This window comes from Lissotriton vulgaris, chromosome 2_1 (genome assembly GCF_964263255.1).
Source record: "Lissotriton vulgaris chromosome 2_1, aLisVul1.2, whole genome shotgun sequence".
Taxonomy (NCBI): Eukaryota; Metazoa; Chordata; class Amphibia; order Caudata; family Salamandridae; genus Lissotriton; species Lissotriton vulgaris.
In genome coordinates this window covers 1,585,710,549-1,585,723,485 of record NC_141687.1, presented here as the reverse complement: position 1 = coordinate 1,585,723,485, position 12,937 = coordinate 1,585,710,549, and the positions used below count along the sequence as shown (strand labels likewise).

The 12,937-nt window shown below is 46.4% G+C and overlaps 1 protein-coding gene across 1 annotated transcript in view; it reads left to right on the top strand.

Moving 5' to 3' along the window:
- Nucleotides 1-12,937, top strand: part of LRP1B (LDL receptor related protein 1B) — a 3,669,685-nt gene that overhangs the window by 3,502,224 nt on the left and 154,524 nt on the right. The window contains exon 84 of the mRNA XM_086955170.1: nt 12,363-12,527. Within this exon, the coding sequence (XP_086811296.1) occupies nt 12,363-12,527 (165 nt within the window). The remainder of the gene's footprint in view (nt 1-12,362; nt 12,528-12,937) is intronic.

Sequence of the window (12,937 nt, the reverse complement as noted above, 5' to 3'; positions counted from 1 at the left end):
TTCGTAGCCTGTTATTCATATCATTCTCCGTGATTCACTTGTCTGGGAAACATGCAAGTATTCCTGCTCTTTTTTTCACATTGTATACTCCCTTTCTTAGACTGTTACATTTATTGAACTATTCTCTTTGTGTCATTTGTCTTGAAACTATGCATTTATTTGTCTGAAATATATATGTGTTTATTCCTGTTGGAAAATTCTAATTTGTAGTAGTAGTAGTAAAGCTTTATTTCGATATAGAAACATATCATAAAAACAAAACATGACAGCATAAAAACAATGGTCGAAACAAAGCAATTTACAATTCATATTACCCTTAAAAACCTTTCATATTTACACGAGATAATCTTAAAATTTATGAAAAAAAAAGGGACACTTTACTGTATCGTCAGTTGTTTGGCAGATCTTATGCGCCAAGCCCAGCCTAGGAATTTAGCCAAACAAATGGCAAAAAAGGGTCTTGCATCTGAGAGCAGTATTCTTATAGCTTCCAGATGTGAGCGAGTTCCCAGGCTCCTACAAAGAGGCTTCAACCACCTCCGTCTAGGGGCCATATAGACTCGACACTCAAATAGAAAGTGTGCGACAGATTCAATTTTTAGCTCGCAGAATGGGCAATAGGGTACAGTTTGCAGTGGTGGTTTCCAGGTAGAGGTAAACTGACATAAAGGTAAAACCCCAACCCTGAATTTAAAATATAATGCCCTATCATGTGAACTGTGAATCAAGTCCAAATATGGTTCTCTGGAGGGGATATCTTTAACCATCAAGAAGTTGGCAACAGATCTTGGGTGATTTGATTTACCAAGTCTCTCGTTATCCACCCAAGACCAGTAAGCCTTCTTCAGTTCTTGTTTAGAGGGTGCTGTTTTATTTTCCCACGCAGCTCTTAGACCGAGCTTGTACAGTGCCCTCTTAACCTCTCTGAGCCAGGCGATCTTATGCCAGCCAGGTAAGGACAGTACATCTTTTAGGGCGTCTGCATAGCTGTGGAGTTCGGGGACGTTCCAAATTCTAGACCATAGTAGTAAGGGGCGTAATTTAGCTTGCTCGCAGATTGGACGAGTACCTGCGTCAAGCAAGAGGGGGATTGTGGGGGTGCTCTGGGGTAGCCTCATCAGATCTTTATGAAATTTATTTTCTAGGTGGGCCAAAGTATCCACTCTCTGGGTACCCCAAAGTTCTGCACCATACAGTGCTGCACTCACAACCCTACCCCTATAAATATCAAGAAGTGCCCCAATAGGTTTTATGGAGGAAGCCCGCTGCTCTTTAAGTAAAGCACAAACAACCCTCTTATGGGTTAGAAACACTTTTTGGTGATGGGCCTTCCAGCTCATACTATCACAAAGACGTATGCCTAGATAGTCGAATTCTTTGACCCGTTCTAATGTGACAGAGTCTAGAGTGGGGGGTTTAACAGATTTCTTAGGGGGGTTGAGGACAAGAAATTTGGTCTTGCCAATATTTATGGCCAGTCCCTTGGTGTCACAGAAGGCCTTGAAGCTGGAAAGTAGTGACTGTATGCCTGCAGGTGATTTTGAAATCAGGAGGGTGTCGTCCGCAAACAGGAGCGTCGGGATTTTCCTTCCAGCCAGGGATGGTGCATCTGCAGGATGTTGAAGAAGGTGCTCCACCACTCCATTGACGTAAAGTGAAAACAGAGTGGGGGCAAGCACACACCCCTGGCGGACGCCCCTGTCTACTGGAGTACACGGGGTTTTTTCTCCCTGGGCACCCCATCTGATTTGGGCAAAGTTGTTTTCATGGAATTTTATCAGCAAGGCCAACAAATAGGGAGGTAGACCTAACTCGTCGAGGACCTTCCACAATAATGCTCTTGGAACCAGGTCGAAGGCTGTTTTTAAGTCTATGAAGACTAAGTATAAACTGCCCCCTCCTAGCACCACTACCTTCCAATAGAGCATTAAAAGGCGGAATGTCTGCTCGACGGTGCCTGTCCCTGATCTAAAACCCGCTTGGAAATCAGACAATATCTGATTTTCATCCACCCACTCCAGAATCCTGCCCAATACCACTTTCCCCGCTACCTTTTGCGTTGAATCCAGCAAACTGATGGGGCGGTAATTGGTTGGGGGGTTCCCTGCTACCCTTCTTAAAAATGGGGACTACTTCAGCGCCCCTCCAAGAGTCAGGGAAAGACCCCCCCAACATAACCTCATTAAGAAGAGCAGCAATTAATCTGCTCCAAAATGGGGGATTATTTTTTATCAGGTCGCCCGGGATCCCGTCAGGTCCTGCCGCTTTGTTAGAAACAGTACACCTGATTGCCTTCTCTACTTCCAAGGTGGTAAATAGGACTTCATTTGGTGGGAAATCTGTGGAACTGAGCCTTGGGAGCGGGTCCGGTTGCGGAGGCCCTGTCTGAGCCGAATACAATTTCGAAAAGTGGGCAAACCAGGCAACACCAGGGATATTACAAGTCAGTTGTCGATCAATGGGCTTGTCTCTTGATCTTAGCAAGTCCCAGAACCCCTTAGCATCTTTCCTTGTGCTCGCCTCCGTTAGGTCACGCCAAAAGTTGAAATCATATGTCCGCTTGGCCTCAGTCACAGTTTTCCTATAAAGTTTCCTTGCAGACCTGATGGTAGCTTGGTCTTTTCCTTTTACTGCAGCAACAAGATCACCCTTAGCAAGTCGACACTTGGCTGTGAACCACTTTTCACTTGTTCTCAGGGCCCCCTTTGAAGCAGTTCTGGAGCTGGGTTTGCGAATGATGAACAGCCCACTTAGTGCCGTTACAGTCTCCGTAAATAACGATAAAAACATCTTGCTATCGCTATTGGTGCTATCAAGCCTAGATTCAGCCTCTAGTAAGATGGTTTTTGCTTGTGACATCCTAGCCTCATCCGCTGAGACTCTTGCCCATTTAAGACGTCTGCCACAGTTTGAGGGAAGAATCTCATGTGAAGCTTTCCATAACTGATTGGTAGTTTCTTGAGACCCAGTTTGCCAGGGGACAGAAATGGTTAAAGCGAGAGGGTTGTGGTCGCTGTCACAGGTCTCTATAACCTCCATGTCTTGATGATATGGCCAGAGGTTATAGTTGAGCATAACAAAGTCAATTCTGGATGAGTGGCCCGTCCTATTGTATGTATGGGCACCCATGGGATCTGATTTAGAACGCCCATTCGTTGCTCTCAAGTTATACTCCATGCAAAGAGCATTTATATCGATCGCCTTTTGTGTCCATTTAGGGATCGGTTCGAGGTTCAAGATAGGGATGCCCCTCCTGTTATCCTCATCGTTGGTATCCAGAATATCTTCTTTGGCTAAAGGCTCAAAACAGCAATTAAAATCGCCTGCCAGCAGGACGAGAGAGTCGGCGTCACAGGCAGACAGGTAGTTACTTAAGCCTAAAGAGTTTAGAGATCCTCCGTTCCTGTTGCCCCTTAAGTAGAGATTAAATAGTTCTAGTTTCCTTCCCCCTTTGTAGTGCACTGTTAGCCATTGAAGGTCAGGTGTTCCGGTGGTCCTTTGAGAAACACTGAGGTCTAGTGCTATGTTGATCCAGATAAGAAGACCACCGGATGGGCGTCCTTTAGAACCTTGGTGACATACAGCCGGAACATAGAAGGTCGAAAACCCCACTCTATGTCTAGGTTCCTGGCACCATGTTTCCTGTAGCAAGCAAATGTCATAGGGTGCCAGGAAGGTGTTCCATTCCGGGTTATCAAAGTTACGTGCAAGGCCAGCCACATTCCAGCTTAAGACCCTCAGTGAAGAATCGCCTGGGGAGGCAACTCTATCAGGCAGGATGATCTCCATTGGATTAGAATGTACAGGAGGAGGGGGGATCGGACAGGGGCTGTCTGGCCTCGTTTCCACTCTTTTGCAATCTAAGATAGCCATTTTGATCGGTTCCATGGCCCGGGGCAAGAGAGTCCGAAGCCCGGCTTGGCTAGTTGGAGGGCCGTTGGTTGGATTTCCAACTATGTCTATAACATGTGGAGACGATGCTTTTTCTAGTTGTGGGCATGCTGGGAACATAGAAAGTCAATCGACCTCCTCCAGGCCTCCAAATCTATTGTAGGTTGAAAGGCCATTCCAGTGTAAGAGAGTATTCTTTTGCCTCGTGGGATGGGTGTTCCATGGGTGGTGCTGCACCAAGGACCAGTTATCCGCTTGGGTATGCACTTGGCGTGGGGGATAAAAATAGGATAGCGGCCTTGGTATGACTAGAGAATCTTCACTAGTTGGCCAGGAACAGATATGGGGCCTTATTTATGAAGGACTTGCGCCGCCGGTGCGTCACTTTTTCCCATGTTAAAAGTGACGCACCGGCGGCGCAAGTCCTTCATAAATAAGGCCCATGGTGCGCCGTATGTGGGTCTTCAAAAGTTACAACTACACAGTCCCCTTGCTTAGATTTCTTGGTTGGGCCCACCCAGGGTATTCTACGGACCATCATTACTCGGCTTCTTTTGCCATTGGGAATCGGTCTGTTGACGTTAAGCCAGTGCATAGTTTTATTTTTCAAAGACCAGTGGTTTTCGTGTTGGTCAGTGCCGATCACAGGGACGCCTGTCAACATGACCACGTAGTCATTGGCCTCTGGTGGAAGGTCTATATAGCCTCCTCTAAAATTTTCTGTTGGACGAGGACCCTGGGTTTCGGCAGGATGGGGTCTGGCGGATGCTACCAGGTTTGGATTTACTTTTTCAGGCTTAGGGTTCCGTGTGGGAATCTGCAGTTTGGTAGCCTGAGGTTTAGCGGTTATGGAAACTTGATCCACAGCCACAGTCCTCGGCTTAGTAACAGGCCTTACAGCAACAGGTACTGGTGGGGGGTGCTGCTCAGCTTGCGAAACAGGGGCTGGCGAATGTGGGTCAGATAAGGACACGCCCTGGTTTTCGAGACTTCTCAGGCCAAGAGTGGCCAGAGCAATAATGCTCTTCTCCATCTCGAGTAGATTGTTTTCTATCCTAGACAATCTTAAGTCCAGTGGTGAGAGAAGTTTTTTTAATGTTTCCCAGACTTGATCTATAAATTCCTTATCATTCCTTCCCTGGTCTTGTACCTGCGCCCCCTCGTCTTCTGGGGTGATGTTGGCTGGACCCTCCCCCATACTTTGGCATACTGACTGTGTGCTCGAGGAACCCTCAGGTAAAGCATTACATGCCTGAGCGTTGGTCATTGTAAGCTGGTGGGAGACTGCCACCTTTGCCTTTTTACGAGAATAGGCTGAGCGTGATTGGCGTTTTCTTTTGGGTTGTGCACCACTAACACGGGAAGTAGTTGGGAATACTTGGGGAAGGGGATTAAGGGTGGGGGTCTGGGCGTGAGAAGGTGCAGCGAAACTTAGCTCTTCTGTAATGCGTGATTGTTCTAAGGGCGGAGTGAGGGTGGAAGTAATCGGGGGCTGGTGTAAATCAACCTGAGTGGTAATACTATTTGGGCGGGCAGGGCGTGCTGGAGTGACAGCAGAGGCTATATGTCCTAGGGATGATTTTTTCGAGAGGGCAATTACCTCGGACAGCCTACGTGCAGCTACCAATTCTAGGGATACCCGGGTTTGAAGTTTAGATATTTCTTCATCGATGGCTATATTTGTGCGGGTGATGAAGTCGTCCATAGGGCCGCAGATTTGTGAACCGCCTTTGGAGGCTTTGCTACGTGTCATCCTAGTACTCATGGTGCTCACGATGAGATCAGGGTCGTCACTCGACTTACTAGCAAGGGAGCTTCAGTTTAAGCTAACCTGTCTCAGCACGATGATACAATAACAAGCAGGTTAGGAGCAATAAGGGGGGTGGGCCAGGGCCGTCCTCTGCCGTCCTCGAACGGCCTCAAACGGCCCGCTCTTAGCCCGGTCTTTGCTCCGGGCTGCGTCCCGCGCTGCGGGAGGAGTAACCCCAGATGTAGCAGGGTCTGAGGGCAGTGGGCGGGCCGGCAGGGAGAGCGGCCCGGAAGTGGTCAGCGGTCTCTCAGGGACTCCTGGGAATTGGAGTCCCTGATACGCTCGCAGCCCTGCAGCCCTCTGCTAGTGTTTGTCTCCCACTCCACTCCTCCTCTCCTTGGCAGGCGAAGCGGCACCCGCGGAGTGGGTGCGGCGAGCTTCAGGCAGAGTCCTCCTCCAGATAGTCAGGCACAAATGGCAGGTAAGCGCGACCCAGCTATGCGCTACACAGTAAGGGTGTCCCAATGATGGTAATGCAGGAGGGCTTTAAGAATCCCTCCAGTGGGCAGTAGGCGGGCCGGCAGGGAGAGCGGACCGGAAGTGGTCAGCGGTCTCTCAGGGACTCCTGGGAATTGGAGTCCCTGATACGCTCGCAGCCCTGCAGCCCTCTGCTAGTGTTTGTCTCCCACTCCACTCCTCCTCTCTTTGGCAGGCGAAGCGGCACCCGCGGAGCGGCTGCGGCGAGCTTCAGGCAGAGTCCTCCTCCAGATAGTCAGGCACAAATGGCAGGTAAGCGCGACCCAGCTATGCGCTACACAGTAAGGGTGTCCCAATGATGGTAATGCAGGCGGGGCTTTAAGAATCCCTCCGGTGGGCAGTGGGCGGGCCGGCAGGGAGAGCGGACCGGAAGTGGTCAGCGGTCTCTCAGGGACTCCTGGGAATTGGAGTCCCTGATACGCTCGCAGCCCTGCAGCCCTCTGCTAGTGTTTGTCTCCCACTCCACTCCTCCTCTCCTTGGCAGGCGAAGCGGCACCCGCGGAGCGGGTGCGGCGAGCTTCAGGCAGAGTCCTCCTCCAGATAGTCAGGCACAAATGGCAGGTAAGCGCGACCCAGCTATGCGCTACACAGTAAGGGTGTCTAATTTGTGTCAATATTGGATTTATGTCCTTCTTCCACTCCTATGTAAAGCACTTTGATATCCCTCGGGATCTTGTTTGCGATATATAAAACTTTGCAAATAAATAAAAAATGAAAATAAACAAAATGCTTGCACAAACCATATATATATATATATATATATATATATATATATATATATATATATATATATATATATTCCTTGTATTCGTCCCACTTCACAGGAATTTCCTTCCAAAGAGACGAAGCGAACCCAACCTAGTGCTGAATATTAGTTTATTTCTTGCCCAGCACCGCCACCATGGCACGTTTTGGTCCTCCTTGGACCTTGATCATAAGACACGCTACATGGGGCAGGCCAACCATTTAAAGTGACAGTGCAACTATACAAAGTGTAACCATTGACAACAGACTACGTTCGATGCCATGCTCTGTTTTCTCTTATAGATGTAAAATACACATTGCTAATGTGCAAAATAACGCCAGCAATTACGTGCAACTATACAATTTATCAATAAATAGTATTAATAAATATCCTCTATGAACTAGACCATTAATGATCAGTCAACTTCGAAAGAAACCTTTACACACGACTCAATAAAAATCTGTGCTAAAGAATTACGAGGATAAAAACCAATTGCACCTCATAAAAATCAATGAGATCAAAGATTTAAGTACAATTGTTAGTGAAATCACCACATATTCAATTCATTGAATAAAAGAAATGTAAAAGATGTAAAAGATGTTCAGGATTGAGACACCTCCCAATTTGCATGTCATTCAACATGGCAGTATGTGATTACAATAAATTGCACACAACCTCAAAGTGTAGCAGCAATGACAATTGAACGCCCAAATATATTTATATTTATATATAAAAAAATTCCCTATAACATCATAACATGTATTGTTGGCACAATGATGATTTACAAGTGCTTATTTATGAATGTGGTTGGCTTTATAGCCTGCAAATTTGCACAACTTTTTTAAATTACACACTTAATTGCTTTTCACCACAGCATATAATTGAACTGTTGAAGCATCCCCAATGAACATTTACAAGAATGACAGGCATTTCAGCGTGCTGAATTTGAAATGCATTTGAAATTTCATCATTAATTATTTTCATGGCATTTTTGGCATGTGTTTATAATTTAGGGCACACTTGTGTTTTTAAGTGATCATGAATTGTTATTTTCTATGGCATACTGAGTCCTTCTTCTGTTACAGTGAATGCATTGCTTATCGTTACACAAGTCTGTTTATTAGGTCTACTTGTGTGTGTAGTTTCCTCATTTTTTAAGTAAGTATGGCACTTTCAGTGTTATGTGGCTTTGAGAACGACACAGTAAGCAGTAACGCATCAGCCATAACAAAAAAAAAAATTATATTCCTTCGGAGTGCTGGCATTTAGTTGCGCCGCAGTGTCAGTTTGTGTGGAATCTATTGGAACTTTAGGCACAACTACTGTCCGAACAGTTAAATAAAATTTCAATAAATTTGGCAGAAAGGTATATATTGGTCCAGGGAAGTACCTTCTTGTGATTTGGTGTGAATCCATTACTAGTTTTAGAGAAATTAACTGGAATCCAGATTTGTGTATATAGGGAGGCAAAGGGTCTGTGAACCCTCCTGATCTCGTGCTGAGATCTGATTGGCTTCCAACACTTCAAACCAGTGTTGGCAGCAATCTTGGGACTCAGCTTGAGCCGAGTCCCCAAAAAAAAAGTGAAGAGTAGAGAGCGGGGTAGGAAAACCCTGACCTCATAGGTCTTTTTTTAGGGGGGGGGGGGGTCCCACAGGAACCCCGCAGGGTAAAAAAACTGTTTGGCGTGAGTCACGCTTGATCCATGGCTCCCGCCCCAAAAAACCCCACAAGAGCTGGCTACCATGCTTCTGCAATCTTGAGTCCCCGGGTGGGCCAGGTCCTTGAGATGAGAAGCTATAAAAAGGAGAGAGGCACATGAGGCCCCCCTCTTCCAGCCTATAAAAGCCATGGATCCTGCCACCTCCCTGGGGCACTTTATTCAATGTATGTGGGGGTTGCTTGCAGGACAACTCCATGCTCTTTGGACCAACACCTTCTTGGGGTTAAGTAGAGCAATCAAATGTTGCTGTACGACCTACCTCCTGGAGCTATAGATTACCCTGGGGACCGCCACCCCCCAGGGATGGCTATGACCCAGGGTGCCCATGTGTTTTGCCTGGAGCCTTGCTGTTCTGCTTTGTCACAGCAAGCACTCTGTTTCCAGCAAGTAAGAGCTGACAAAATGCTCTTGCTTGCTGGAAGCAGATCAGAATTGCTTTCAGACAGAGGGACACCATGTTTAAGAACTCCACCTGTCTGAAAGCAATGCCAGTTCCTGCGGTAGGGGGGAAGCTGGCAGTATCCGTTGGGATGGGGTTCCAGGCCCAAAACCACTCCATGGAGGGGAGCTGCATTGCCCCCCTCCTTTACCTGAAAAGGCGAGGCCCTTGGGGATGGTGTCCTGGGGTCCATAATTGGCCATGGGATGTGGAAGCGCAGCCCCCTCCCCTACTACAAATGGGTGGGTCCCATGGGGTGCAGTTCCCGTGGCTGGAATCTGTCCTGGGTCCCCTCCCCATTCTACACCCCCACCCGCCAGCTCCGCTCTGCCGACCTCGCCCTCGCCACAATCCCCCGCTCTTGAAGAGCGACCCCCGGTGGCATATCATTCTCCCACCTTGCCACCAAGACCTGGAACACCCTCCCCATCCACCTACTGCAGACCCAAGACCTGCTGACCTTCAGAAAACTCCTCAAGGCCTGGCTTTTCAAGCAGTAGCAGCATCCCCCACCCCAGCGCCTAGAGATCCTCATTGTGAGTAGTGTGTTTTACAAATAATATGATTGATTGAGTGATTGATTAGAAAAAAAGGCAAGGCTTAGGTGGATGGAGTTGCCAGGGTTGGAATTGGACCGAGGAGGGGGGCCTTATTGACCCCCTCCTCCTCTATAAAAATGCTGGGCCCGTGGGAGGGGGAGTTTTGGAGGGGAGGGGTAGGGAGGGTAAGTTGAGGGACCTGGGTGGGTTATGGTTTGATTCGAAGTAAAAAGTCCACTTTCAGATTTCCTTGAGCTCTAGGGGATCCACACTAGCGGAACACGCTCGCTGGCAACTGGAGGGGCTTGAGACCTGGGTGAGCGCATTGTATCGGAGGACACTGGTGCTGCACCACTGTTCTGGTGGACTGACCCTTCCTGATTGATCTGGGACTCAATCCTGTCCCCCCTAGCACAGAACTTTACGAACTTACGGGGGATAGCCCAGAGGGGAATCAGGGTTATGGGTTGCATCGCCCCATCTGCTTGCCTATGCTGTACATGATGAGCTCATTCCTTTAAAAGGGCCCCTGCGTGGGCTGGTTGGCGGATTGTGCCTTGAATATTTAGCTGTGGACAACAATAAAATCTGTTTGACAAAAAAAAAATGCTGGGCCCGAGGTATGGAGTCCCTGAGGGTGCTATCGGCTAGGGGGGAAAGGCCATGTGTCCCCCCACCCCTAATATAAATAAAAAATGTAAAAAGTCAGTTGGCCTGGGAGAAGTTGCCAGAGGCTCCACCCACTTTATCAATCACAAAGGGGCCTCCTGGCATACAACTGGTTGGGGATGAAGTCCGGTTGGCTGCTAAGGGTCATTGGAGGTCAAAAACCCCTCCTGCTACCTTCAGTAAGTCCCACACAGCGTGATTGTTGAGCAGTCATTAGAGGCCATGTCCCCTTTCTCCACTCCTCTACAAACGCACCTCCTGGTGCACTACTGATGGAGTTATGAAGTCTCTTTGGATGCTGAGGGTTAATGGGGGCCAGGAACCCCTTCTGTTACCTCCAGTAAGTCACACACAGAGGAATTGCTATGCATTCGTTGGAGACCCGCCCCCTTTGTCCACCGCTTAACGAACGTACTTCCTGGTGCACTACTCATTGGGTGATGAAGTCTCGTTGGATGCTGTGGTACGTTGAGGGCCAAGAACTCCTCCTATTTCATCCCATAAATCCCATGCAGCGGGATTGCTGAGAGCTGGTTGGAGGCTCTGCCCCCTTTCTCCACCACTCTGCAAACGTGCCTCCTGGTGCACTACTGTTTGGGGATGAAATCCTTGTGGATGCTGAGGAACCTTGAGGGCCAAGAACCCCTCTTAGTACCTCCAGTAATTCACACATCAGGATTACTAATAGCTGCTCAGCGGCCCGCCCCCTTTATCTACCACTCTGGAAACGTGACTACTAGTAAAAACCATAGAAATTCATTTAAAAAGCCAAAGGTTACAAGGACATTATAGATAGGAAATATAATTGTAAAAAACTTTACAATTTACTTAAAAAAACTAAAGGTTACACGAACGTTATAGTTAAGAAATAGAATTTTTTAAAAAACTTAGAAAGTCACTAAAAATACAAAGTTTACAAATTTCACTCGTACAAAACCATAGAAATTCAGCTGTTATAGTCACCTGAGTTACCACGTAGTTGTTCCATGGTCTTAAAGTCATGCCATCATCAGAGTGTGCATTTAAAGTGTATTCCAGTATTTCAATTTTGAGCTGCAGCATAATTTCCCAATAGATATCCATGTTGCCTAACCATTATATCATCGGTAAAGCAGGCAAGGGGGTGAGAATAGACACATGTCTCCTACTTACAGACTTTATGGATACGAGGGCACAATATGAGAAGGTAAATATTGTGTCACATGGCTATTTTATTAGCTGAACCATTACAACTCTTTGAAATTCAGTAGGTCACGTTGGTATTCAAAAGCTGTGCTCACCTGTGATCAAGGCTCATCACAAGCTGAAATTCATCAGAAGGAAAGGATTGAAAGTGAGCTGCTGCAATATGTGCATTGAATAAAGTGACCAATATTCCTGTACGGTTGGTTTCCGCCGATTCTTCTAAAAAAAAGTGGTTTGTGGTATATGTACAAGGTGCTCTGCATCGCCAAGGCCTCCCTGCTGTGGAGACTTTGGCTCCCTTTTTAGAGACAATGTGTATTCATGTGTGAATATATATATATATATATATATATATATTCACACAAGAATGCACATATATATATATATATTTAAGCTTGCAAAAACACCATGACCTTCTTTCCATACAAAGATGCACTTTAATCGGTGAGCAATACCCCTTTTCAAATTTCAACATGACATCGAGTTTGCATCCCGTGACTTAATTTACCCAAACATTTTATATTTTTATAAATCTAATATTAACCAGTGTGTATATTGAAGCGGAAACTATCAAAAGTGTTTTTTTTATTGACACGTTTTGATACATATGTAAACACTCAGTTTAACCATATGTCATTCAGACATTTCTCCAATACTCAAAAATACCTTGAGAACAGCACTGTTTCTTTTTTCTTGTTATCAGCAGCAGGTTAATTTAGCTGCCCAGTATTAAAGCGTGATGTTCCCGGTCCACAGTGCAGAGCTTTGCACTGCTCTGGATGAGAGTGAGAACAAGTCATCATTGATTAGTCCAATGTGAGTGATTGAAATCGAGTTCTTGGCTAGTCCAGAAAGCAACCTCTTTGTGTTTCATTTTGATGCAGACGATTCATGTAAACTGACCTGTGAAAATGGAGGCCGGTGCCTTACAAATGAGAAGGGTGAATTTAGATGCCACTGCTGGCCTAGTTATTCCGGTGAAAGATGTGAAATCAACCACTGCAGCAGCTACTGTCGCAATGGAGGCACTTGCACAGCATCAGCTCTAGGTAAGCTGTAAAAAATGGAAAAAAGCATATTTAACTGTTTTTCCTCCAGATGCTTGTTTGGATGTTTAACTTCCTGAGAGATCAATTTTCCTTTTCAAAACAATCAGAGCTCAGAGTTTTTCTGCCTGTAATAAAAACAACAGAACGTGAGGGAAACACTTTGGTCACAACATGAAAGTGAACTTAAAAATAGAACCGTGTGCAAACACCTATTTCACAGGGATTGCAATTCAGAGTAATTACCATTTTGATAAACTACATTCTTTCAATTTTCCACAGGTCAATCCTGACTATATTTATTGAGAGGAAAAATGTCCGGTAATTACTGCACGTTGAGGAGTTATTGCTGAAGTCGCTAAATTCCATATTCTCTCCCATTTTCCTAGTGGCAACTCAGAAGGTTGGGTATT